Consider the following 27,796-nt stretch of genomic DNA (forward strand, 5'->3'; position numbering starts at 1 on the left):
TATTTCAGATAGGCTAAGCTAATGACTACAGTGACCCAGCCAGACCCCATCCCACAATGCAACGACACAAAAGGCATATACAGTTTCTTCAGTTTTTATTAAAACAGCTTTTTAGTCAAAAAGGCCAAAGCCCATGTCGTCATCAGACTCCTCGGACTCTTCTTTCTTCTCTTCTTTCTTCTCCTCCACCTTGGCTGTAAAGCAAACGAGAACAACGGTGAATATATACATGAGTCGGTTTGAAGATGACAAGAAATACAAGTGTAGCAACTCAGAAACGTGCTGAAGCGCATCAGGTGCATTTACCTGGAGCGTCTCCACCTGCAGGAGCAGCAGCTGCGGCCGGAGCGGCACCACCACCAGCACCGACGTTACAGATCAGACTGCCGATGTCAACGCTGGACAGAGCCTGAACACAGAAGACCGAACACTTCAGAAACATTTATACTAGCAGCCCGTGATGGAATCAAAACCCACTGAGATGCACAGAATCAAAGATTGCTTTAGTAAATAAACCCATTCGCTCGCTAGTGACGGGCCGATATATCAGCCAATCCGATTAAATCTGACGATATTGGTCCGTTTGTGATTTTCAGCTTTGTGTCGATAAGTGTTTGCTCGTCCGATTAACAGAAATGTTTGAAATGTACAGATTTGTCAATGGAGTGTCAACAATCTGTTTTTAATGTAATAAATGTACATGTTTTTTTTTTGCTTTAGAAATGTTGTTATATTGTATTATGGATATCGAAGAGGAGCAGGACGGCCATTGAAATACCCCTATGATTTATTCATCCATGGGACACAAAATGAGCTGTGATGTAGAATGAAAGCATCATGGTGCGTTCATATACAACGCGAAGCGAGCGTTTTGCTCGGCGTGATTACAAAGTCAACGCAAAGATGTGAAAACGCGAATTCGCGCTGGGCGGCATGAATGAAGCGAATGGCCCGACTCGAACACGCAAAATTGCTTAATTTGCATTGACGCATTGTCGCCAAAGCCAATCAGCATTGAGATTGTCCGGATGTCACGGACATATCAGAAGAAATCTGGAAAAATGGATGAAACAATTGTATGACACAACGTCATACATGTACAGAGACCAGACGAAAAAAGACCAACGAGGAAGTTAGACTACCTGGTAAGTTCTGAAAATATGTGCGTCTACTTCGATTCCAGCTATTGGTTGAACTTTACTATGAACCAAATTGTAGAAGCCCCTCCTCCTGTCCTTTTCTGGAAGAGAAGGCGTGAACGCGAGTTTAAACACTTATAATCCAGTGGACAAAACAAAACAACGGTTAATAAATTGCAGAAACTTAATTTCTGGATGAACTATGCCTTTAATTCAAAATAAAGTTTAGTATCTAAACCATAGATACGAAGAATGAAATTAAAGGGCACCTATTATGCCCCTTTTCACAAGATGTAATTTAAATCTTTGGTGTCCCCAGAATGTGTCTGAAGTTTCAGCTCATAATATCCCACAGATCATTTAATATACCATTTTGAAAATGCCAATTTTTGAATGGGAATAAAAACATGCCGTTTGTATGTGTGTGCGTGTGTCTTTAAATGCAAATGAGCTGGTGTGTATCCAGAAGAGGGCGGAGTTGTGACATCTCTGCTTCGGGTAACCAAACATCATAAGCAATATGACTGACAGTGAAAATAGTGTTCAGCCGGATATGTTTGAACCAGAGTCAAGACACGGATGAGGGAGAGACTCCGTCAGAATAAACAACTTTGAGAATGAAGCAGGAACTTTCTGAATGGTTATTTGATCCATTTATTTTGTTGTGGAGTTTTTTTTTTTTTTCAGCAGTTTTGCAGTGATGGATGAGCAACACACAGAAATAGTTACAACGTTCGCTATGCCGACAGACATGTTTGTTTCGTTAGTGTCCCGTCAACAGTTGTGGGCTGGGCCTGTACAAAGTGACGTCACTCTGTACAGAATCTGCGAACGGTTTGTTCTGAGACTGCGTTTATGATTTCTGGGGATTTAAAACAAGGACTGGGTGGACTCGTATCAGGGTAGAGTGGTTGTGTACACACAGACAACACACATGTATGTTCAAACACCTTTATAAAGTGAATTTTGCATAATAGGTCCCCTTTAAAATCATCATTGTGATTATTGGGTTGATGCAAAGTCTGCATCAAAGGATAAGCCGGCAAACGGCCATTTAACACTAATAGGAGCTTCAGTGAGCGCAAGTTAACGAACAACTAAATATCAATGATTCAGACAAACCTTAGCGAAGAGACCGGGCCAGAAAGGCTCGATGGTCACGCCGGCAGCTTTGATCAGAGCGTTGAGCTTGTCCTCCTGAAAAACAACCAAATAAAATACACATTAACTGATTGAACATCAGCAATTTTAACAGATACGAAACAGCATTAAATAGGGATGGCAAGTTTGGCCAATACCGATAATTCAGTGTATTTGGAGGCCGATAATCGATATATTTGAGATAAATCTATATCTGGATATAAATCTACATTTTGTGTCCGATTACAGAAACTAAAGGCTCACCTTATCAATCCACATCTAATGAAATCAATCATGTAAAGGGATTGTTTTTATTTTAAAACAACTTCAATTGCAGAAAACAAGGAACCTGCAAGAAACATCTGGGACGTTTTCAACTAAAAACTTTGCGTTTTGGCGGTTCATTTACATGACAACGGCATTTTAGGGCCAGAAAACGCCAACTTTTGAAAACGGGTTTCAAAGTGCACATTTTTGAAAACGATGCCGTTATATTCTCAGTGTTAACATACAAAAACACAAATTTGTTAAAACTGTCATGCGCATGCGTATAACATGTTCAGTCTATAAACATGAACTTCGAGGACTTCGTCCTCACCTCCAGGGCGAACAGATCCACATGAGATCACCAGTTGAGAGTCCTTGCTAACTAATAATTACATAATCTAGAGTGTAATTACATTACTGTACTAATTACTCTGTCTAAAAAAGTAATTGCAGTAATTATTACTTTCTAAAATCCTTATCAACCTCAAACAGATGAGAGAGTATTGACGCTGACTACCACCCCTGGAGTCACGAGATTTAACCCAGGGTGTGCTGAGTGACTCCAGCCAGGTCTCCTAAGCAACCAAATTGGCCCGGTTGCTAGGGAGGTAGAGTCAAATGTGGTAACATCCTCATGGTCGCAATGAATGGTTCTCGCTCTCAATGGGGGCGTGTGGCAAGTTGTGTGTGGAGAGTAGCATGAGCCTCCACATGCTGGGAGTCTCCGCGATGTCATACACAACGAGTCACGTGATAAAATGCGCCAATTGAGGTAATTGAGGTAACCATGGCCCCCACGACGACCTATTTTAAGGGGGCAGCATTACATTAGAAAACACATTTTAGCATTAGACGTTAAATATCGATTTTACATTCACCATTGTTTTAAACTGAATTGTTCTATAGTCTATATAGTATTTAACACAATTACATCAGAAGTGACTAATTAAATTACTGAAACATTAAGAGTAATCCCTTAATTCACTTTGTCAACAAAAACTAAGTAATGTATTACAGCCAACACTGACTATGGCCATGTTAACCATCTCAAAACTGAAAACTAAAGCATTTACTGTAAATAACTCTGGATAGGAGTGTAAAATAAGGTGGTAAATATTAGGTCACGTGTCTTCATGTTGAACTGATTCATGTATATACATTTTCACAATTTACTCGTTTTACTAAACATAACCACTTCTATCATGCGAACATATTACACCTAGTTAAATAACATGGTAATGTACAAAAACACTAGCAAACATTGAAACAGTACAATGATATAGCGTCTGTATCCCGGATGTAAATGGCGCGGGACCAGAGCGCCACTACACACTTCACACTCACCGTGACGGTCACTTCATCATCATGGAGGATCAGAGCGGAGTAAATACAGGCCAGCTCGGATACGGATGCCATTGTTCTTTCAGCAGGTTACTGTTTCAGACGTGGATGCCTAAATTTGAAGGTGCTAGTCGCCGGATTCAAAGGCCTTAGCTTCGTGAGAAGGACCAAGCACTTTAGACACAGAGATGCGCGTGAACAGAAAGGGCTGAGGGTGGGCGGAGTGAATGATTATATAGTCTGGTGTGCGTCACTTCAGTGGGCGGGATTAGTGCAGGATACGGGAATGTGATTGGCTTGTGTGCGCTGTGGGTTTTCTACATATCCGTGTGTACTTGAGGGCGGTATATTAGAAGTATTCTTTAGAAAATATATCAAATAAAACGGTAAAAATATTGAAAATGTTCAAAAACAGAATATAATCTAAATTAGACCCAAAAATGAAATCAACTGGGCAAATTAATTCACGAATACTTAATTGTTAACATTTCACAGGCATCAAATCCAACAGTGATTAACAAACTTTTTAACCCTTTAAAGTGTTTTTTTTTTTCAAGGGGCCCAAACCCCGAAAATAAATAAATAATTAAATAAATGTTTTCACCTGAGCACACAGCACCTGTTTAAACTATATAAAATAAAATGAATGTCTTGTAAGCATATATTTCAGCAAAAACAATGCAGCCGGTGCCAGTCAGGCATCACTTCAGTCTATTACGATGGACTTCAGAGGATGAACTGATGCCAACTCCAACCATAAGACATGGGACACTTCATGTGCCATTGCCTGAACCTTGGACATAAGGACAATGAACCTTAGGATAGACCTCACCGAAATTACCGGCCCAGTTGAACTGTGATGCACCTCACTGATCTCTGCCAGCATCACCTCGGGCTAATGATGGACTACACTCTTGAAATGGGATACATCGACTATCTATTAATTGACAACAAAAGCCTTCTTCTGCCAACTAACAAGGACAATTGCATCTCTGTGAACTTCTGCAGTTAATCACTGATGGACTTCAAAGACTGTGGTCATTAATCTTACAGTTCAAACACAATCAATGTTTAAACACTGACCCTTAACACATACTTAATTTAATCATTTTAAACCATGACTTTAACAATACATAAGTAATATTTACATTATATTCATGATGTTAGTCAGAGGGGAACTGGCACCCACAGTGAGTCTGGTTTAGGGTTAGTCAGAGGGGAACTGGCCCCCACAGTGAGTCTGGTTTCCCCCCAAGGTTATTTTTCTCCATTAATCCACATCTTATGGAGTTTTGTGTTCCTTGCCACAGTCGCTTTCAGCTCACTGGTGTTATAAATACAATTATTGAATTTTTATACACAATTTACAATCATATGTAATCAAACTATACAATGATCGCTCATAGACATTATAGATATTACAGTTTTATCTTGTTAAAGCATGATTTCCTGTAAAACTGCTCTGAAATGATGTGTTGTGAAATGTGCTACACAAAATAAAAATGACTTGGAAAAAATGAGAAATTCTCCATTTAGCAAGGGCAGAAACATGTTAAACTGTATAGATTTATTTATATATTTATTACAAAAATGAATACTCATATATATATATATATATATATATATATATACACACACACACAAACAGGACTGTGCAAACGTTTTAGGCACTTGTGAAAAACTTACAAAGAGAGGATTTCTTAAAAAAATAATGACATAAATAGTTTTTATTTATCACTTAATGTCATACAAAGTCCAATAAACATAAAAAAGCTAAATCAGTATTTGGTGTGACCACCTTTGCCTTTAAAACAGCCCCAATTCTCCTAGATACACCTGGACACAGTTTGTCTTGGCTGTTGACAGACAGGATGTTTAAGCTTCTTGGAGAATTCACCACAGTTCTTCTGTCTATTTCGGCTGTCTCAATTACTTCTTAATTTCTTCTGTCTCTTCATGTAATCTCAGACTGACCCGATGTTCAGTGGGGGCTCTGTGTGTGTGTCAGCAGGGCTCCCTGTTCTTCTATTCTAATCTTTCTATTTGCAAATGTAATGTTTTGCGAGTCTAACATTTATATTTCCTATTGACACACTAAATCTGAAGATATAAATAACCAACTTAAAGACAAATGCTTTTGTGAAACATCTTATGTGCCTAATATTTTGCACAGTACTGTGTGTGTATATTTATATATATATTTTGACATAATTATTTTTTCCAGGTCATTAAAGAGAACAGACACACACCTGCAGTATAAAGGCTGTATTAGGGCAGTTTCATGGGATATATGACAGCAGCCTGAATTTATATGTTGGTCTGAGATGTACCTGCTTTTCTTTTCATTAAAGGAAAAAATCAATCCATTTAGTCTGTTCTGTCACTCGTCTATCACTGCTGGGAAAGAGTGGAGAAACCCGGGAAAACTGTCCGAAAAATAATCGTCTCAGTTCAGCACGAGGCCTTTGCAAAAAGAGCATCAGATCATCGATGAATGAAGGCAGTGTAATTAAAGTCTCTGTAATTAATCAGTTCAATCACAGAAACACTTTAATGGAATAAGGAACACAAAACACACATACACATCAATCTCCCTGAACACACAAACGTCAGTCATGAAGCTAAAATTAATCTATTCAAAACATAATTAATCGGAAACTCTGGTCCTTTGGCACCGTTGTGATATGATCTTATGTAATGGTCAAAACACTATTTGAGACTGATTTAAAGGTCCCATCAAAAATACATTCTGTAATATCACAATAAGCTCTTCATAGTTCTTCTTTCCTATAACTCAACCAATCAAACGGTGTCTCGAGTTAACCGCGAGTAGCTGGTCAATGCTCAAGTCATGTTTTTGAATCAGACCGCTGTTGCCACGGCAACGCTGTGCTTTTGTAGTGATGTTAATCTTTATGGGACTTTCCTTTCGGCTTTTCGTCGTAAGATACGCCGTACTCGTTCATTCTTGTCCTGTCCACCGGGTACAGCCTGAAATATACCAACGTCTCATGAGTCGCTCATATGCATTTACAAACGAGTTCAATCTGAACGTTAGATGAGGGAAGAGGTTCCTCACCATCTTTGATACAGGTATATGAGGAACACGACATCATCCCTGAAGCACGCTAACCGATGTGACGTCGGCATGGTGATGATGAAAGCAAAGACATCGTCGATAAAAGTATTAAAAGCCTATTGAGAAAAACAAGTGTTAATATTAATTAAATAAAGGCAATCACAACAATAAAACTGTCCAAACATTATGTGTTATAACTGATAACTAACGGCTAATATAAATGTAGCATATTGTGTATATATATATATATATTTATTAGGGCTGTCAATCGATTAAAATTATTAATCGAATTAATTACAGATAGACAGGTGTTCAAATACTTATTTGCAGCTGTATCATACAAATAAATAGTTAAAGAATCATACATTGTGATTTCTGGATTTTTTTTTTTAGATTATGTCTCTCACAGTGGACATGCACCTACGATGACAATTTCAGACCCCTCCATGATTTCTAAGTGGGAGAACTTGCAAAATAGCAGGGTGTTCAAATACTTATTTTCCTCACTGTATATAACATACATCAATAACTCAATATATAATGATGAAATAATGATACATAGTTATCTTTAACTATTTATATATGTATATATAATACAAAAATATTCAGATAATTAAAATGCATGACATTCTTGTGGCAGAAGAGTTAATCATTGATAAGACAAAAAGCAGATTTAGAATACAATGTATTGTTTACTACCATATTATTGATCACAAGTCAATCATTGGCACACAGTTCACAGCAATCCATTACACAAGTGAATTTGTCAATCAGTTGGAGATTTATTATGAGGGCTTGTTTAAGGACCGTCAATGAACAGCTGCGTCAGACATGCTTGTGTAGCGTCTCGGGTGTGTTGCGCCATAAACATAACATGTTTAGGTCACTGTGTCAAGTTAAATACATTTTAATACTTATAACACATCTCGAGATCTCTTAGTTCGGATTTGCGCTCCATCAAGTGTTTTGAACGCAAGAACGTAACACATGTTAAACTGCGTGTTGCTCACACAGCTGAAGTTTCACTTACTGCCCCCTGGAGTAAACAGGTGGTACTACAAGCTTGCATTTTTGAACACGTTATTTTTAGTCAAATTAATTATCCAAAGCGACTTACAGAGCCCTTATTACAGGGACAATCCCCCCGGAGCAACCTGAAGTTAAGTGCCTTGCTCAAGGACACAATGGTGGTGGCTGTGGGGATCGAACCAGCAACCTTCTGATTACCAGTTATGTGCTTTAGACCACTACACCACAATCACTCCAAATGCATTATAGTGTATATATATATATTAGTATTATATATTATGGATATATATTATATAGAATAAAGAAACGTAAAATCAAATCTCCAATATTTTATTTAAGAAAAATGCAAAAAAAAAAAAACAACAAAAAAAACGTTAAAGTTCTAAAATCTTTTGTAGAATTGTAGAAACGTTTAGAACTTTTAAAACACGTCATTAAAAAACAAACAAAACAAAAAAGTTTTTTTTTATTTTTTGAAAAATAATCCCTTTTGTTATCTGTTTCAATATCGGCCAATTGAAATCAACACCTCTAATCTACAAACGGAAATTTCATCCATCAGTTATGCAGAAATCATGAAAAACATTTCAGCACATCCTGTATCGTCTCTTACCTTGTACATGAAGGCTTTCCAGGGGAGATGAGCCACTGACTTGAGCTGTTAAAACAGATGCAGTGATTAGAAACCGGCGGTGGAGCATTAATGTCAATATTCTGAATGAAGAACTGATTTATGACTGAACAAACCTTGAAATTTACAAAGAGTTGAGGGAGCATGAAGAGGAATCCAAAGGCGTACACCCCTGATCATACGAGAACAACAAAAACCAACAATAAAATTCATTATTAATGCTTTTAAATGAATTAAGTAAGATAAAGTTACAAAATGACACTTACCGTTGACTAAACTGTTAATAAGCCACGAGTACCAGCTGTTTAAACACACAATATTGATAACGTTACACAAACGTTTCAGTACATCAGACATATGTTCAGTCCTGTATGATGTCATAATTAAAGTGACAGTTCACCTCTTGTACTTCACAAACACAAGCGAGTACACCGCGCCACCGACACACAGCGGGTACAGCAGATACGACAGATACCTCATCGCCTGATGGGAAGTAAAACATTTTAAAAGAGTTTTATCAGAGATATTCAGACATGTCAAAAGATTGCTTCGGATTGAAGCAACAACTCACCAGTGTGTCATATTTCTCTGTTTGTTTCTCCAACTCGTCAGACTTCCCAAACTGAAGGAAGGATCGGGAATAATTTACAATTAAAGATTGAGCGCCGTTGAGCAGTTGATTCACAGCACTAAAGAGAAACATAAACACTTTACCAGGAATATGGGAGTGAAACGCCTCCACACGATGTGAATCTTAAAGGCTTTTTTCACTTTCCACACCTGAAACAACAAGAGACAAGACGTTCAAATACATGAAGACGACCGCTGGATGTGTGCCGCTCATGTCAGAGACAATGTGCTTGTTGTCGTCTCTGCTGGAGATTTCTTTAGTACATGAGCTGTACCTCTATTAAAGACCCGACTCCAGCCGGAACCAGAACCAGAAGACTGGTCTGCTCGTCCAGAAGATAGAGGAAGATCATGATGGTGCTGAAACATCTCCACAACACTGACACAACACAAACACTTCACATTAATGCTCACACAGAAAACTGACATGTAACATCTGCAAACATATCAATGGATTTGATACATTCCTAATCCGTGTGTGTTTGTGTGTGGGTGTGTGTATGTCTGTGTGTGTGTGAGTGTGTGTGTGTGTGTGTGCATGCGTGTGAGTGTGTGTATGTCTGTGTGTGTGTGCGTGTGAGTGTGTGTGTGCATGTGTCTGTCTGTGTGTGTGTCTGTGTGTGAGTGTGTGTGCATGAGTGTGTATTTCTGTGAGTGTGGGCGTGTATGTGTGTTTGCGTGTGTGTGCGTGTGTGTGTGTGTCCGTGTATGTATGTGTGTGAGTGTGTATGTCTGTGTGTGTGTGTGCGTGTGTGTGTATGTCTGTGTGTGTGTGTGTGTGAGTGTGTGTGCGTGTGTATGTATGTCTGTGTGTGTGTGAGTGTGTGTGTGTGCGTGTGTATGTCTGTGTGTGTGTGAGTGTGTGTGTGTGCATGCGTGTGAGTGTGTGCGTGCGTGCGTGTTTATGTCTGTGTGTGTGTGTGTGTGTGTGTGAATGCCAATAAAATATATATTTGGGAGCAACAGTTTGTTTCAATGTTTTGATAATTATTTGATATTCTATGAATATTGTGTCAATCTACGACACAAGTACAATAAAATAAAAATGTGCAATTCTTATCAAAACACTAGAGATATATTTGCCTACTTTTTATTAAATTTTTAAAAAAAAGTAAGTCCACAGCAAAATTTTTGAAGTATATTCACAACTTAACAAAACACATTTGCATTTTAAATGGATTTTTTGTTGTTGTTGCTCAAAACGTTTTTCTAAAAATCAATACATTAATAAATTATTTTGCATTTCATTCTCTGCATAACCATTGCTCATTTGAATATATTTGAAACGTCTCAAAATAGCAAAAAACGTATACTTCATCAAAGACGTCTGTATGGATTACAGCATGCACATCACTTCTGTTACAGGACAAGGAAGTGCAAACAGACCTGCTTTGCTCGACATCCCGACCATACTCTTCTTCTCTTTCCAGAAACTGATGTCATTTTTAAATGCTAAGAAATCAAACAAAAGCTGGAAAAACACAAAGTGATGCTTTGATGAAGTGAAATCCAGCGAGGAAGACTTTCATGGAGAATTGAGATAGTATCATGCATCTATGTTTAAAACACAAACTTACATGGAAAGCGGCCACGAAGAAGGTGAGAGCCAGGAAATACAGATTAGTGTCCACAAATATTCCCTTGATTTCATCTGCATCCTTTTCAGTGAAGCCTAAAAGTGCAAAACGAACATTTCCCACATGACATTCACTTTCTAATCAATGAAGGTGAAGATCATAAAAACATAAAACTTGTTAAAAAATGTACCGCAATGGATTTTAACAGGGGAAATGTGCTTAAAATGTTTGTCTTTTTATTTTATTTGTTTTAGATCATTTTGGCTGTTAATGCAACAGCATACATTTTGCCAGAGGTGTGTATTTTGGGGGGAATTTTGATATTTCTATCTCAGTTCCTATAATACACTGTGTACACAATATAGCTACACTCAGGACCTTCAGGACAAAAATGTCCCCATGAATTCTATGATATTATACTTTCATTTTTTATATTTTCCACGAGATGGCGCCATTTTTCTCATGTTTAGCCTATGGAGCAAATACAAGCTTTTCCCCTATTCTCTGTTTCCTGTATTATTGAGCACTGCAGGACAACTGAATACATGATGCAGATACAATTGTGTGTGTGTGTGTGTGTGTGTGTGTGTGTGTGTGTGTGTGTGTGTGTGTGTGTGTTGGTATGGATGTCAGAGTGTGTTTTGTATGTGTGTATTGAGAAGTGTGTGTGTGTTTGTGTGTGTCTGTAAAAACAACAGTGGCATTACATAAACAAACTGGCATTTAAGAGGTTAAAATCCTGAAAGTTAATGAATATTTGGTAGTTATGATCAGGACTGATTGTATTTAAAAAAAATTATTAATTGAAAGTTGAAAATAATATTAATATATAATATTATTATAGCAGTTTTTTGAAGAACCTCTGAGTACCTTTTTTTAATTGACTTCATTGACTTAAATTAAATATTTCTTTATCTTGAAATAGTTTGGGAAAAATAGGGTTTCAAGCACTCTTGCTTTACATCATGCTAATGAACACCCCTTAACCGTGGTTAATCACTGTTAAAACACTCTTGTGGTTTATAGCTGTAACTACCCACGTGTCATCATATTCTTACCAAACTGCTGCAGTGAATAAACGGCGTCCTGCATGTGGATCCAGAATCGCAGTTTTCCCAGAGAGATGGAGTCGTACGAGATGGTCAGAGGCAGTTCAGTGGTGCTGCTGTTGATCTCCTGTAAAATAAGTTTTCAATTGAACACTTTATCACTCATGTTGTTCAGCTTTCAGTGAATGTACTATGTTTAAAAAACATGAAATTAAAGGTACAGTACCATTAAATCTTTCACTCGGTTGCTGAGTTCATCTACAAACAGCAGCGGCAGGTAAACCATCTTCTTCCCATTCTGATATCTGAAAAATATTTAACCGTGAACTTATTATAAGGGCTTACAGCACATCTAGGACTGGCTAAAAATAGACAAAAAAGACTTTTGACTAGATTCAATGTTTATTGCATGTACAGTTGAAGTCATAAGTTTACATACACCTTCACCAAATACATTTAAACTTGTTTTTCGCAATTCCTGACACTTAATCATAGAAAACATTCCCTGTCTTAGGTCAGTCAGGATCACTACTTTATTTGAAGAATGTGAAATGTCAGAATAATAGTCGAGAGAATGATTTATTTCAGCTTTTATTTCCTTCATCACATTCTCAGTGGGTCAGAAGTTTACATACACTTTGTTAGTATTTGGTTGCCTTTAAATTGTTTAACTTGAGTCAGATGTTTTGGGGATCCTTCCACAAGCTTCTCACAATCAGTTGCTGGAATTTTGTCCAATTCCTCCAGACAGAACTGGAGTAACTGAGTCAGGTTTGTAGGACTCCTTGCTCACACATGCTTTTTCAGTTCTGCCCACAAATTGGATTGAGGTCAGAGTTTTATGATGCCACTACAATATCTTGACTTTGTTGTCCTTGTGCCATTTTGCCACAACTTTGGAGGTATGCTTGGGGTCATTGTCCATTTGGAAGACTTATTTGTGACCAAGCTTTAATTTACTGTCTGATGTCTTGAGATGTTGCTTCAATATATCCACATAATGTTCCTTCCTCATGATGTCTATCCCACTGGAATTGTGATATATTCAATTAAAAGTGAAACAATCGTCTGTAAACAATTGTTGGAAAAATGACTCGTGTCATGCACAAAGTAGATACGACTCCTAAACGACTTGCCAAAATTATAGTTTGCAAATATTAAATCTGTGGAGTGGTTAAAAAACTTGTTTTAATTACTTCAACCTAAATGTTTGTAAACTTCTGACTTCAACTGTAGATATTTATGTGTTTTCTCTGAAATACAAATATATATAGAACAAAAGGAATCAAAATATAATATTTTTGCTACTCAGTTATTATCAGAAACACTAAAAACACTCAGTTTTAACACTTTTATAACAGCAAGTTGAGAACATGGAAGGATTGCGAAATTACTCGTTGTATTGGTGCATCCAAGTTATGAAGGAATGATCGTATTTACAAGTTGAACACACATAAATGCACCAACAAAGTTGCAATTACGAGTCGAAAACGTTTTCATCAAGCTCCGACTTTCTGATTTGGGGGTGTGTTCATTTAAGAATCATGGTTGAAGCAAATTGTTATTGGTAATAATTCAGTTTTACTTGAAAATTTTGACTTCATTTCTCATTTTTTGTTTGGGTTAGTGGAGAAATGGAGAAAAACGATAAATCTTGCAGGAAAATAAGACTTATTTAGCTGGTTTATGCAGCGATAAGTGTCATTATATGGTCACATGAGAATGTTAAAATAGTTGGATAATGTATTAATTACACGTAATGCGTGAATTTGCTCTTCATTTTGTTGCGTTGGTGCTAAACAAGCTTCCTGCCTTCGCTAGTAAGTAAAAAGGACAGGAATAAATATCAAATTGCAAAACGGGTCCGTTCTTTCTGACTAAATTCACTTGAACGCACATCACATCATATTTATGATTTACCACCACCCTGGAGGACTTGACTGCACCATTAAACCAGAGGTCAAAGGTCACTACAAGTAGGAATATGAAACTCACACTCTCATGTATCGATGAACGTCTCCAGGCAGCACCTCACGATCAAACAGGAAGTTCTCGGACACCACGTTCAGGGTCAGACGGGAGCGCCAGTGAGAAACGGGCCGGTACAGCTCCGAGTCGGCACCTGGTTTTTGCTGATCTGGTTTCTGGGTAACGATCACAATTACACCAGTGAGATGAGATGTATAACCACTAGGCCACCACCACACCATGTGAACAGGACGTGTGCGAACCCCTCACCTGCGGGTCGTCCTGGCCTGTGATCAGACTGATCTCTGGTGGTTTCGGCAGCATGTAAGTCGTCAGATGTGTGACCAAATGCACCTGATGTGGATCCTGCCATGGATTCATCCCCGCCTGGTGCAGGAACACCATGGCGTACAGCGTCCCATTTTTGCGCGTCTTCTTCGGAAGAGACACATTTACTGACCTTAAAAAGAGCCAAAATAACAATCTGGTGTTATTCATTTAATTGTGTTAAACATACACAATTCAATCCGATGGGATTTTGTTATGAAATGAAAATGTCATTTTTGAGTGGAGATTTTTACCTTTCAAATCTGGTATTCACATCAAATTCTTCTTCTCGGTGTATCAAACTGTGTCCACCATCAGCATTCGGTCTCACGGTGGTGTAGACGCTCAGCTGACACCCGACATCATCATGGTTAAAACATATTAAAACAGAACCAGCATGTTTAATCTATATCATTACATTTCGTGCTTTGCAAATGGTGTCAGGGTCATTGACAAATATGTTTGTCTGAGATGACAAATCAGGTTTAAAATGGACATGCCACGTTTTTAAAAATGTAATCTTTGTGTCCATGCTAGTTTCAGAAATCTTTGATAAACATTTATAGCATTTTCTACAAAAACACAAATGATTTAATTGCTTTAAACATGTCAAGAGGTGTAACAATCAAGTAAAAGTCATTAAAATACTTTCCTCGCACCTTGAATACAAATGAGTGTAAAAATGATTTCAAACATGTTTCTCAAGCTCATTTTATTTTCACAAACATCATAAATTTTTTAGACGTTTTGACTTTTCATGCAATATGTCAAAATATTGATATTCAATGATGACCAAAAAACATATTTATTTATATATATATATATGTTTTTTGGTCATCATTGAATATCAATATTTTGACATATTTTTGCCGGTAACCGATGCCAGTTTGTTTACATAATGCCACTGTTGTTTTTTATAAACACACACATTTCTCAATACACACACACATTTCTCAATACACACACACATTTCTCAATACACACATACAAAACACACTCTGACATCCATACCAGCACACCCACACACTTGTATCTGCATCATTTATTCAGTTGTCCTGCAGGTCTCTATAATACAGCACACAGAGAATAGGGGAAAAGCTTGTATTTACTCCATAAGCTAAACATGAGAAAAATGGCGCCATCTGGTGGAAAATAATAAACATGTACATTTTGAAGCCAGGGCTCCGGATTGAAAGCATAATATCATAGAATCATAATCAATCATGATTTTATGCTTTAATGGCACTGGGATCAAATATTGCAGTTTTAATGGGTTTCAATGGGGACCTTTTTGTCCTGAAGATCCTGAGTGTAACAATTGTGTGTACACAGTGTATTATAGATGTAAATTACCCATAATAAAAACACATAACATTCTTACCTGCAGTCGAGGTTTCCCAGCCAGGTGTGGTGTAATACAGCTGTCACTTTTGGGATTTTCACATGGTTTCGTGTAAACTATCCCATACATGACCCAACATGTGTGCAGCACATACAGCAGGAACACCCCCACTATGATACTCGTGAAAGAGGTTTTAGGAAACATTTTACTGTATTAATCACAGTAAACCGCTTTAAAGGAATCACATGGGTAAATACTGCACATAGACATGCCGTTTAGTCGCTTTATGCCGAATAAATGAATGAAAAAGCAGAAAATCAATCAGTCCTGATGAACAGCCACTAACACACGTCACATTAAATCCGCACATCTGCATCATTTATCGTCTCCAGTCTGTTTTTCCTGGTATTTTATCCGGTTTTCACTCCAGCATCCTCATATATCCAGTTTAAAGTCCTCATGGTGAAATAAACAATTGTTAAATCATTTTAATGTCTCCCTCTGATCACTTTAGGCGTGATGTTTCAATGTTTCAATGTTTTCGGCATTCACTTCCTGCTGCCGGGATGCCAGATTGACAACAACTCAACATGTTCAATCAAATAAGTGCTATTTATTTATTTATTTATTTATTTGTGGCTATAGATTAAATATTTCAAATAAAACATATAAAATCAAATAAATTATTAATGAACTGTCTAAAGAATTTAAAGGGCCAGCGTTAAATTAGAAAACATATTTTTTAACATTAGACGTTATATTTTCACTGTTGTTTTATATAGAATTGTCTTTACAGTATTTAACACAGTTACATCAAAAGTAACTAATTAAATTACTTAAAATTAAGAGTAATCCCTTATTTTACTTTTTCAATGAAAAGTATTTTAATTACAGTAAGTAATTACTTAGTATTGTATTACACTCATTTTTAACTGCAATATAACCATTCGATACCTGGTCTTTCTTGAGGATTTTAAATATAATATAAAACATTATAAAATCTCGATTTTAATGTACTAGATCAAACTCACTTTTTTATTTACCCAACAGCTGATTTACTGTTAAAGATCATAATATGGATGGCCAAGTTACTCAAAATGTAATCATTAAATAATTATTAAAATATAATCTTATAATGTATAAACACTATAAAATTATAACATTAATAAGTCAATACATCTTTAAATAATTAAATGTCTATTTTTAAACTGCTTAGGAGACCAGGAGTCACTCAGCACACCCTGGATTCGAACTCCAGGGGCCGGTTGCACCAGCTGTGCGTAAGATAAAACGTAGCCTAGTTGTGGCGTAAATGGGCACTAAGTCACAATTTACACACTTCTAAATATTTGAGCTTTGCAAAAGTGCACCAGTAAGTGAAAGTGGAAAGTAATATTTATATATAATATTTTTATGGCAGTTTTTTGACACAGACATTTTTGTCCTCGAAGGTCCTGAGTGTGTTTTTTTTGACACTGTACAAAAAATAATAATGCATCATAATCAATGTTGCTAATCATTTACATATCCCAGACTGTGATAATACAAAAAATATTTCCCTTTATCTTTTAGTGTATGGAAAATTATTTATTTTTTGTGGGGATTTTTATTTGTATTTTTATTTTCATAAAAAAATCAACAGTGGCATTATGTAAACAAACTGGCATTTAAAGGGTTAAAATCCTGAAAATTAATGAATATTTGGTAGTTATGATCAGGACTGATGTTGAATTAATTTAATGAATTCAATGAATTAGTGGAAAATAATGTTAATAAATTGTATTTTTATGTCAGTTTTTGACGTGGACATTTTTCTTCTCTTAGGACCTCTGAGTAACTTTTTTTTTTAAACTGACGCACAAAGGTTAAAAACATAAAATATAATTAAAATCGGATTTCGCATTTCGAAAAATATTTCGTAGAGGCAACCCGCGCGTGGAGAATTATTGTGTTTCCGGTCCGCGCCCGGAAGTGATTTCCTGCATCTCTACAGTAGCGGTCGACGCTTGTCTGTCGTTTAGCGCTACAATTTTTCTCTTTTCGGTGGAGGATTTACCCTTAAAATCCACCGCCATCATGAAACTCGTCAGGTAAAAACATTTATAACATGCTATAGTAGCGCTATGCACAGATCGTATCCATATATATATCACCCAGGTTGATAGATGGAGTTAGATTGTGTGTAGCTTTTGGCTAACTGTTAGCTGCAGCAGGCGGGAATGAATTAATGAATTGTTTTTTATAGTTTCACTCTCGTTAATGCAGCATTTTAAGAGTCATTGGGACTTTCACTTGGTGTAAACATTTAAAGTTTACCCTGAGTTTATATAGTTGTGCATTTAGACCTCGAGTGTGTAGATGGTTGGCTTAAAACTAACAGAAGCACAACAAAAACGTGACTTTGAACCATTTATTTACTAAAAACTTTGGCTAACTTAATGATTGCATGAGTAACATGTACTTTAAATGTAATGTGTGGTTTAACCCTTGTGCGTCAATTGAAAGTTACTCTGAGGTCGTTGCAGAACAAAAATTGTCCGCGTCAAAAAAACTGTATTAATAATATTATATATTAATAACATTTAGTTAATTGTTTTAACCAACATCAGTCCTGATCATAACTATCAGATATTCATTCATGTTACGGATTTTAACTCTTTAAATGCCAGTTTGTTTATATTATGCCAAAGTTGTTTTTAATAAAAAAAAAGAAAATGCTCGCGCAGATACACAAAATGAATTATTTTCCATATATTAAATGCTAAGGGGATTTTTTGGATTATCACAGTCTTGGATGCAGTATGTCTATGATTGGCAACAATACTGATTTTGATGCATTATTTTGTGCAGTGTCAGATAAAAAAATACTTGAAAAACGGCCATAATATTACATAAAAATATTATTTTCCATCTTCACTTGTATTATTTTAACCAACATCAGTCCTCATCTTAACTGCCAAATATGCATTCATTTTCAGGATTTTAACCCTTTAAACGCCAGTTTGTTTATATAATGCCACTGTTGTTTTTTACACATGCACACTTCTCAATACACACATACAAAACACACTCTGACATCCATACAAGCACACACACAATTTTAGCTGCATCATTTATTCAGTTGTCCTGCAGGTCTCTATAATTCAGCAAACAGAGAATAGGGGGAAAATCATGTATTTGCTCCATAGGATAAACATGAGGAAAATGTCGCCATTATAATATCATATAGGGCCTAATTCATGAATTTATGCTTTAATGGCACTGGGAATCAAATATTGTTATTTTAATGGGTTTCAATGGGAAAATGTCTGTCCTGAAGGTCCCGAGTGCAACTATTTTGTGTACACAGTGTATTGTAGGAAATGAGGTTGAAATATCAAAATTCAACCAAAAATACACACCTTTGGCAAAATGCCGTTGGCATTAACAGCCAAATGATTGAAAAAATTAATAAAAATGTCCTGAAGATTGCACAAGGGTTCAAATAGTTTAAACCAAACTTATGCATGTTGTTCATTTCTAAGTGGTTCCAATGTCTCTTTGTCCTCATCCTGCAGGTTTTTGATGAAATTGAGTCATGAAACAGTGACTATTGAACTGAAGAATGGCACACAGGTCCACGGCACGATTACTGGTATATTATTTTCCATTTGTGAGACTAAACTGACCCGGTGGGTTATACTGTTGGTAATGCATCTGATTCAAGTGTCTATTTATAAAGAATTATTGAATTAATTGGTGAATACATTTAATTAATTAATTTGTATAAATGTCAGGTGTGGACGTCAGTATGAACACTCACCTCAAAGCTGTGAAGATGACGCTCAAAAACAGGGAGCCTACTCAACTTGAGTCCCTCAGTATCCGTGGCAACAACATCCGCTATTACATCCTGCCCGACAGTCTTCCTCTGGACACACTGCTGGTTGACATCGAACCCAAGGTCAAGTCAAAGAAGAGAGAGGCTGGTGAGTGCTGTTGTCATGGTGATATAGTGATGGACAAGCTACACTGAATGCACTGATCGTGTATTGCTTTCAATGTTAAGAAGCAGTGAATCCATTAACTGGTGTTCAAAACTACTATGATGATGTGTCTATGAAGTGTTAATTCATTATTACCTTTCTTACAGTGGCTGCACGTGGCCGAGGAAGAGGGCGGGGTCGTGGCAGAGGAAGAGGGCGTGGCCGGGGAGGGCCTAGGAGATGAATCTCTGAAGCCTCTGTGCATTTTCTTCACATTGTACAGCATTTTTGTTTGTTCTTCCTTTAGAAAATACTTTGTGATTCTGATTTGTTTTCATTTTGTACATTTAAAATGCCTTCATTTTGAAAACCATATTGAGTCTTTTGTTTGTAAGTGCTGAACTGTATGTGTCACTTAAATGATGCAGAACTGTGTTTCTGTAAAGGTGTCTGGTTATTTTTCTAGATTATTTCAATAAAGTGATAATTAAAAATCTCCACTCGAGTGTTGAAGGAATATTCCTTTTTATTTAAAGTGGGTCATGATGTGTTTCAACCAAATCATATGATGCGCACTGTCTCCATGGCAACAGTTTATTCTCCAGTCACTTAAAGCAGAAATTGTTGCCAGTATGTTACTCATAAGTCGGTTTAAATAAAAAGCATCTGCTAAATGCAAAAGTTATGTAATAGCCTCAGAGAATTGACCCAATTGAAATACAGATATAATACTATTTTGTTGCGAAAGGTAGCTTTTTGGTTATTCAGGGTAAGACAGTCAAGCTTTTGAGTCAGGGGACAAAGCAGGGAAAAGTTTGGTTAGATACATTACATTAAACAGATGCATACATTTTTTTTCTACAGTTCCCTCAGTAAAATCTGCTGGTGGTGAAATATTTACCTCAGCCATTGATATTAATAATGCTTTTAAAGGGTTATATCTTGATCTCTATAGTTCCACATCTTTGTCTACTGATGAAGATATTAGATAATTTGTGTAACCAGTAGAACTCCCTAAACTGACGACTGAGCAAAATAATTCTCTTGATTCTGAGATAACCTTGTAGGAGCTTGGCGAGGTAATTAAATCCTTGTCTACAGGCAAGGCTCCGGGGCCAGATGGATTTGCAGCTGAATATTTTTAGGTCAAGGTCAATTTATTTATATAGCACATTTAAGAACACTTGTGTATACCAAAGTATATATGCAAATGAAACAATAACGGGACACAGAGTAATAAAAGACTACTTTGAAAAATAACACAAAACAAGAAATTACCCATATAGTCTACAATAAACATTCATGTAAAAGCCAAGGAATACATATACTTCTATAGGTGTGATTTAAAAACAGGAATGGACGGGGCAGGCCTAACGTCCAGAGGTATACTGTTCCATAGTCTAATGCCAGCAACAGAAAAAGCACAATTTCCTTTTAAACTTTTGGGAGAGCGAGGTATTTGCAGGAGAAATTTGTCAGAAGATCTGAGGCTTCTACGGGATTGTTGATAGCTCAGAAGTTCTGACAGATAAGAAGGGGCCACACCATTTAAATCTTTATAAACAAATAACAAGATCTTAAAATGGATCCTATAATGCACCGGTAACCAGTGGAGAGATGCTAAAACCGGTGAAATGTGTTCCCTCTTAGCACTAGCAGCTGCGTTTTGGACCAACTGCAGGCGATGAGTGATTTAGCCCCATATGCAGTGCATTTGAATAGTCAAGTATAGATGAGATGAAGGCGTGGATAACGGTCTCCAGATCCTTAAATGAGAACAGATGTTTTAATTTGGCTATTTGCCTTAATTTAAAAAAGCTACTCCTTACCACAGCAAATACCTGTTTTCCAAAAATTAGTTCGGAGTCAAAAATCACACCTAGGTTTTTTGCAAAAGGATGAACATTTGGAAACAATGTATCTAGATTCCTAGTGATATCAGAGACAGCACCAGGGAGACCAAACTCAACAACCTCAGTTTGCTCTCATTTAATTGGAGAAAGTTTTTGCAGTCCAGAATTTAATGTCCTCAAAGCATTTTAGAAGCACAGAGCAAGAGTAATCAGAACTAAGAGGAATATATAGCTGAGTATCATCGGTGTAGCAATGATATGAAATATTATATTTCTTCATGATAGAACCCAAAGGGAGCATATACAGAGAAAGTAGAATGGGTCCAAAGAGGGACCCCTGGGGTACCCCACAAGTGAACAATGCAGAAAAAGAGGACGAATTTCCAATCGTAACACTCACAGTCCTATCTGAGAGGTATGATGTAAACCAATCTAAGACAGCGCCCTTGATGCCAACCTCATCCCTTAAATGTTTAAGAAGGATAGCATGGTCAACTGAATTTTTAGATCTTATGCTACAGAACTGGCTCCACTTTTGCTAGACACAACCATGACACAAGTCCGGATCAGTCTGATACATAAAACGGACAAAGATCCAAGTGAGTGTAAGAGTTACTGTCCAATTTCCCTGATCCAGCTAGACGTTAAAATATTGTCAAAAATTCTGGCTAATTGATTAAGAAAAGTTATGACATCTCTTATCAGAGATCAGGTGGGGTTTATTCGGGGACACAGCTCTTCTGATTACATTAGGCGTCTCATCAATATCATGTGGTCTGTGGCGAATGATCCGACTCTAGTTGCTGCCATCTCACTTGACACTGAATAGGCATTTGATATGGTAGAATGGGATTAACTTTTTAAGATTTTGGAAATATCCGGGTTCGAGATTACTTTAAATGAATGGATTAAGTTATTTTATAGACACCTGGTGGCGGCGGTTCGAACAAATTGATTAATTTCAGATTATGTTTCTCTGGATAGGGGTCAGAGTGGATCGTAAGGGGGGTTACTACACTTTGTGACCTGTATGAGAGTGGAGAGTTGAGATCCTTTGAAAATTTGGTTCAACATTTTGGGATTCCCAGATCTCAGTTCTATAAGTCTTTACAGCTGTGCCACATGCTCTGTACTGTTTTTGGGAGTAGTTTACACCCCCTAAAAATCGGCAGATACTCTGGGAGAGGTGATTATTGATTTTGGGAAAGGTCATGAGGCATAAGTGTATTACTCCCTGCTAATTCAGAGTCTGGGGGATGGAGCTTCAACTTCTGTCAAGAGATAATGGAGGAGGGAATGTGGGCTGGGATTCTAAAAAACAAGTCTGCATCTAGACATGCAAGGGTGCATCTTGTGCAATTCAAGATTTTACATAGATTGTATTGGACCCCCTCTAGATTGTATAGGCTTGGTCTTAAAGACACACCCACCTACTGGCGATGTCAATCAGAAGATGGAGACACAACCCATGCCTTTTGGGTGTGTTAAGATCCAAGAATTGTTGTTTTGTCTATAATCATGTGACCACTGGGGTGTTGTTGGGGTAGTGGGGTTAAATATTGATTCTGTTTGTATATATTTTTTATCTTCTTTGTTTAATAGATGAATCAATAAACAAAAGTTAATCACAAAAAAATATTACAGACATTGAGAAATGACCTGCAGGAACATCAACGAACAACGTTTGTTGACAAATCAAGAAACGCCAATTTGGAAGTTGTTTTTTTTTTTCCGGATCTATCAAGTTTCTCAAAGATACATTAAAATGTGTTTCACACACAAAATACTTGAACACGCCTCTTTTATGATGGACATTTTACATTTCAGAAATCAAAGTAATTTTTATATTTTAAAATAAAAAATGTTTCAGTGGTGTAATTGTTTGGAGATTGTAAACAAGAAACTCTTTAAAAGTTTTAAATGTTGGTAGAAGTAGATTTCATATTTTATTGTTATTAAAAAATATATTAAAAGGTCAAAAAAGTATTCAAAACAAACATGAATATAAAGATTACATTTATACAAATTTGATATGTGGAGTTTTAAAATATTTTTTTTGTCATTGACCCATAAATGTCACTTGAGGAAGAAACAAAAGGCTTCACTGTTTCACTGTCACTTCAGTAGGTGTTCTGAATAATTATATAAGTTACACACATCCGTGTGTCAGGTCAGTTTGTCTCTGTTGACTGTGACATCTCTGTTTTCTTCACAATCATTACTGTTCACAATCAGTTCTCAAAGAGATGTCCATCTAAATCCTAAAACACACAAAGGCAAAGTCAAATGTGCTGTATGGGACATTACTGCATTATCTATTTTATTTAAACTTCAAAACAAACTATTAGCACTATCTGTGAGAGATACTAATTTAAAAATAAAACAACTCCATTTCAACTCTACTTAATAGTAATCAATAGAAAACAACTCAAATCTGTTTATCACACACACAGAGACACTGAAAGAGTTGAAAATATTATTTATATATTCACAGATCAATGACTCAAACGGATAGTAAATACAGTTAAATACATTTATTGTACATAGGCAACAATTAATCTGTAAAAAAATTAAGGAGATCAATTAAAATGTGATTATATGAATCATCACTACTCACTGCAGTGTCTCCAGTTTATAATGTGGATCATATTTTAGATCAGAGAGCAGCTTCACTCCTGAATCTATTAGTTTATTATCAGACAGATTCAGTTCTTTCAGGTGTGAGGGGTTTGATCTCAGAGCTGAAGTCAGAGCAGCGCAACCTTCATCTGTGATACCACAATCTCTCAACCTGTAGAGAACAATGACACACTCTTCACTCTTTCAGTTCACAACAGATACAACAGTGTAACAGAGATTTGGTGGGGTGGGGGTAAGATCCCCCTATAGCACATTGTACCCAATGGCCAGTCCATCCCTGTTTACTCACCATTGTGTTGTTCCAAACCTATATGACTTTCTTCAGTGAAACAAAAAAGGAGATGGTAGGCAGAATAACAGCCTCAGTCACAATTCACATTCATTGTATGGAAAAAAAGATGTAAAGAAAGTGAATGTTAACTGAAAATTCTCTCATCATTAACTCAACATCATGCCATCCCAGATATATATGACCTTCTTTGTTCTTCAGAACATAAAAGAAGATTTTTAGAAGAATATTTCAGCTCTGAGAGTAAGTGGGTAAGATTTGGACTTAGTGAGAGTAAGTCCAAATCTTTGAAGCTCCAAAGAGCACATATAGCCATCATAAAAGTCTGTTAGACTCCAGTGGATTCATTAATATCTTCTGGAGTGAAACGCTATGTGTGTGTAAGAAATAGATCATATTAAAAACTTTTTTCTAAAAAGTTTCGCTTCCGGCCAGCTGTGGTATGCACGTTCACAAGAGAATCAATTTCAAGCTTCCACTCATGTGACATAAGCAGATTGGCATGTCGATATCATCGGATCTGTCAGCTGGTCTGAAATTGGCTGGGTAACATTTTTTCACTGCACACCCTCAATATTTTGAGTGACTCAATGGGTGTTTTGAGTCAGCGAGCAGCTCAGGATCATTGATAGTGAATATATGAAAAGTTATTCTTTCCTCTTGCGATAATAGCCGCGGATGTAATTTAATGGTTTTCAGTAGGTTGAGGATACAGATATAAATAAAAATGTATACAACACAGCGCTTCTGTATTTTAAAGATCTGATCACCATTCACTTCCATTGTATGGACCTACAGAGCTGAAATATTCTTCTAAAAATCTTCATTTGTGTTTAGCAGAAGAAAGTCAGTCATACACATCTGGGATGGCATGAGCGTGAGTAAATGAGAGACCTTTCATGTTTTGGTGAACAATCCCTTTAATGGAATATTCTGCTAATATTAAGCGCAATCAACAGCATTTGTGGCATTATGTTGATTACCACATTATGTTGGATTTTTTTTTTCTAGGTGTTTAAAAAATGCCATTAGTTGAATGTTATTACGGATTGGATGCAAACTCTCGACGCAGGAAAAAAAAAATGATCTGACTAAATGCAGAAGATTAAGGACCCAATACTGTGGGTGCTGGGTGCTATCTGTACATTTTGTATCATTGTGGTGTAAATGTTGTCCTACTACTCATGGAAGGCCACTTGTGGTTCTTGGTGATTTCAACATACACCAAGACAAACCCCAGGCCATTGAACTATTGAAATCTTCTGGCCTCATTTGACTTGGAAAGACAACACACCACAACAACTCATAGATCGGGCAACCAGCTGGACCCAATTTTTACACCTTTACGTGTCTCTGATCACTACTTTGTTCAATTCAACATTAAAACAGACTCCACCTTTGGTTTCCTTTCGGGGTAACCTCCGTTCCCTCTCACCTTCTCACTGCTGTCTCTACCTATCTTCCCACAATAAATGTATTTTCCACGCTTGATGTGAACACTGCCACAGACGCTGTATAAAACCCCCAGTTGAGTTCATGACATCATAGGTGGGCGGGGCTACGGACATGCCCGGACAAGTTCCGTCTTATCTAGAGTATTCTATTGCTGCAATGAGACACTCTTTGTTTGGATGTATGTGCGGTTTTGACTATGTAAGTTCACTTTAATATTCTTCTAAGTTATATACATGCATATTCCTTGTGATATAATTAGTTATGTGTTCTACGATCTAAGTTTTCAAATTAATTTATAGCCGAACAGATATGTAAAATATGCTCGGAATTTCACTGCTCAAAATATGCCATTGCAGTACTAACAAGCTATTACATTCTGTGATATTTGCACTGGTATCATCATTGTATGTAACGGTTTAAGCATTGTTGTAGACAATATATAATGAGTAATTAAGAATTAATGTTTATTATGATACCTTGTATAAGTTAATCTACATTCCATTGTTCAAGTGCTCCGCCTAGTGGCCATTTGGGTACATTTGACTCTGCATTACTTACATTTTATATATTCATTATTTAGACTTATTCATTGGAATGTACATTCAAGCAGTATAAGATTTGTTTAGTTTATTGAATATATTGTTCATTGTTATTCTATATATCATTTCAGAGACCACATTCAATCACATACTAACAGATAAAGAGAAACAAATTACCTTTGGAATTGATTAAAATAAATCAATGCTTTGGAACAGAGGCTGTCGTGGAACTGTTCTTCTTTGCTCCCTGATATAAACCTTCTGACGAGGTTGAAGATAACTAGTTAACACACCAGTGCATCTACACACACAGCATCTATTACAGACACACTTAGCTCTACTTTAACAACCTGTCTAGACAACATCCTCTCCTCTAGACCAGAACATACTACAACACCCAGCCCCTGGCTGTCTGACGTTCTTCGTGAACATCTGACTGATCTCAGAGCAGCTGAGAGGAGATGGCGTAAATCTAGAGATCCAGTAGATGGCTCCTGTATGCAACTTTTCTTTCTCTATGTTCTCTCCTTTGACTGACACTGAGGTCTCTAAACTCCTCCTCTGCAACCACCCCACCACTTGTTCCCTTGACCACATTCCTTCTCACCTTTGCAGGCCATCTCTCCGTCCATCGTACCTGGACCCACAAACATAATTAACACGTCTCTACTTACAGGCACTTTTCCCACTACATTTAATCAGGCTTGAGTAACCCTGCTGCTGAAAAAACCCACACTTAACCCCACACAGATAGAACACTACAGACCAGTCTCTCTCATCCTATTCATGGTGAAATCACTTGAAAGGGCAGTTTTCAATTAAATCTATGCCTATCTCTCACAGAAAAAGCTGCTGGATGACAATCAGTCAGGCTTTAAAAGTGGACACTCCACTGAGACTGCCCTGCTGTCTGTCACTGAGTTGCTGAGACAGGCGAGAACTGAATCCAAATCATCCGTTCTGATTATGCTGGACCTTTCTGCAGCCTTTGAAACAGTAAACCATCAGATCCTTCTCTCCACCCTCTCTAAACTGGGCATCACTGGAACTGTGCTTGACTGGTTTAATTCCTATCTCTCAGATTGCTCTTTCAAGGTATTCTGGAGAGGTGAGGTATCCAAGCCACATCAGTTACTTACTGGGGTACCTCAGAGCTCAGTGCATGGCCACTTCTCTTCTCTATATATACAACATCACTGGGACCCATCATTCAGTCACATGGTTTCGCTTACCACTGCTACGCTGATGACACGCAACCCTACTTGTCTTTCCAGCCCAACAACACCACAGTGACTGCTCGAATCTCTGCCTTTCTGGCAGACATCTCAGCCTGGATGAAGGAACACCACCTGCAACTCAACCCAGCCAAGACTGAACTCCTTGTCTTTCCAGCCAACCCTGCCGTTGAACACTACATCAACGTGCAGCTGGGTGCAACTACAGTATCACCTTCCAAAACAGTCAGAAATCTAGGGGTAACCAACCATCGATAACAAGCAAAATTTCACGGACCATATCTCAAAGACAACATGATCA

The 27,796-nt window shown here is 37.1% G+C and overlaps 4 protein-coding genes across 6 annotated transcripts in view; 1 reads left to right on the forward strand and 3 right to left on the reverse strand.

Moving 5' to 3' along the window:
- Positions 1-78: 78 nt before the first annotated feature.
- LOC127650471 (60S acidic ribosomal protein P1-like) lies at positions 79-4,091 on the reverse strand. The gene is made up of 4 exons (XM_052135920.1): positions 3,891-4,091; positions 2,262-2,336; positions 307-409; positions 79-194 (listed from the first exon to the last, which is right to left on the reverse strand). The coding sequence occupies exons 1-4, from the start codon at positions 3,960-3,962 to the stop codon at positions 112-114; spliced, it is 333 nt and encodes a 110-aa protein (XP_051991880.1). The 5' UTR covers positions 3,963-4,091; the 3' UTR covers positions 79-111.
- Positions 4,092-5,010: 919 nt separating this feature from the next.
- Positions 5,011-16,071, reverse strand: LOC127650422 (lipid scramblase CLPTM1L-like). Its single transcript, XM_052135865.1, has 17 exons — positions 15,559-16,071; positions 14,432-14,526; positions 14,121-14,310; positions 13,878-14,026; positions 12,109-12,187; positions 11,892-12,009; positions 10,834-10,928; positions 10,643-10,727; positions 9,532-9,635; positions 9,341-9,406; positions 9,198-9,248; positions 9,027-9,109; positions 8,893-8,927; positions 8,743-8,798; positions 8,609-8,653; positions 6,967-7,082; positions 5,011-6,878 (listed from the first exon to the last, which is right to left on the reverse strand). The coding sequence occupies exons 1-17, from the start codon at positions 15,721-15,723 to the stop codon at positions 6,794-6,796; spliced, it is 1,617 nt and encodes a 538-aa protein (XP_051991825.1). The 5' UTR covers positions 15,724-16,071; the 3' UTR covers positions 5,011-6,793.
- Positions 16,072-17,505: 1,434 nt separating this feature from the next.
- Positions 17,506-19,980, forward strand: LOC127650468 (small nuclear ribonucleoprotein Sm D1-like). Its single transcript, XM_052135917.1, has 4 exons — positions 17,506-17,609; positions 19,077-19,153; positions 19,296-19,487; positions 19,652-19,980. The coding sequence occupies exons 1-4, from the start codon at positions 17,596-17,598 to the stop codon at positions 19,726-19,728; spliced, it is 360 nt and encodes a 119-aa protein (XP_051991877.1). The 5' UTR covers positions 17,506-17,595; the 3' UTR covers positions 19,729-19,980.
- Positions 19,981-20,736: 756 nt separating this feature from the next.
- LOC127650391 (NACHT, LRR and PYD domains-containing protein 12-like) overlaps positions 20,737-27,796 on the reverse strand; it is a 195,884-nt gene continuing 188,824 nt past the window's right edge. For 2 of the 3 annotated variants that reach the window (XM_052135805.1, XM_052135804.1), the window contains exons 11-12: positions 23,955-24,128; positions 20,737-23,598 (exon numbers count right to left, since the gene is read on the reverse strand). In XM_052135805.1, the coding sequence (XP_051991765.1) occupies positions 23,592-23,598; positions 23,955-24,128 (181 nt within the window). In that variant the 3' untranslated portion in view covers positions 20,737-23,591. The remainder of the gene's footprint in view (positions 23,599-23,954; positions 24,129-27,796) is intronic. The other variant, XM_052135803.1, reaches the window with a different exon arrangement.

This window comes from Xyrauchen texanus, chromosome 10 (genome assembly GCF_025860055.1).
Source record: "Xyrauchen texanus isolate HMW12.3.18 chromosome 10, RBS_HiC_50CHRs, whole genome shotgun sequence".
NCBI lineage: Eukaryota > Metazoa > Chordata > Actinopteri > Cypriniformes > Catostomidae > Xyrauchen > Xyrauchen texanus.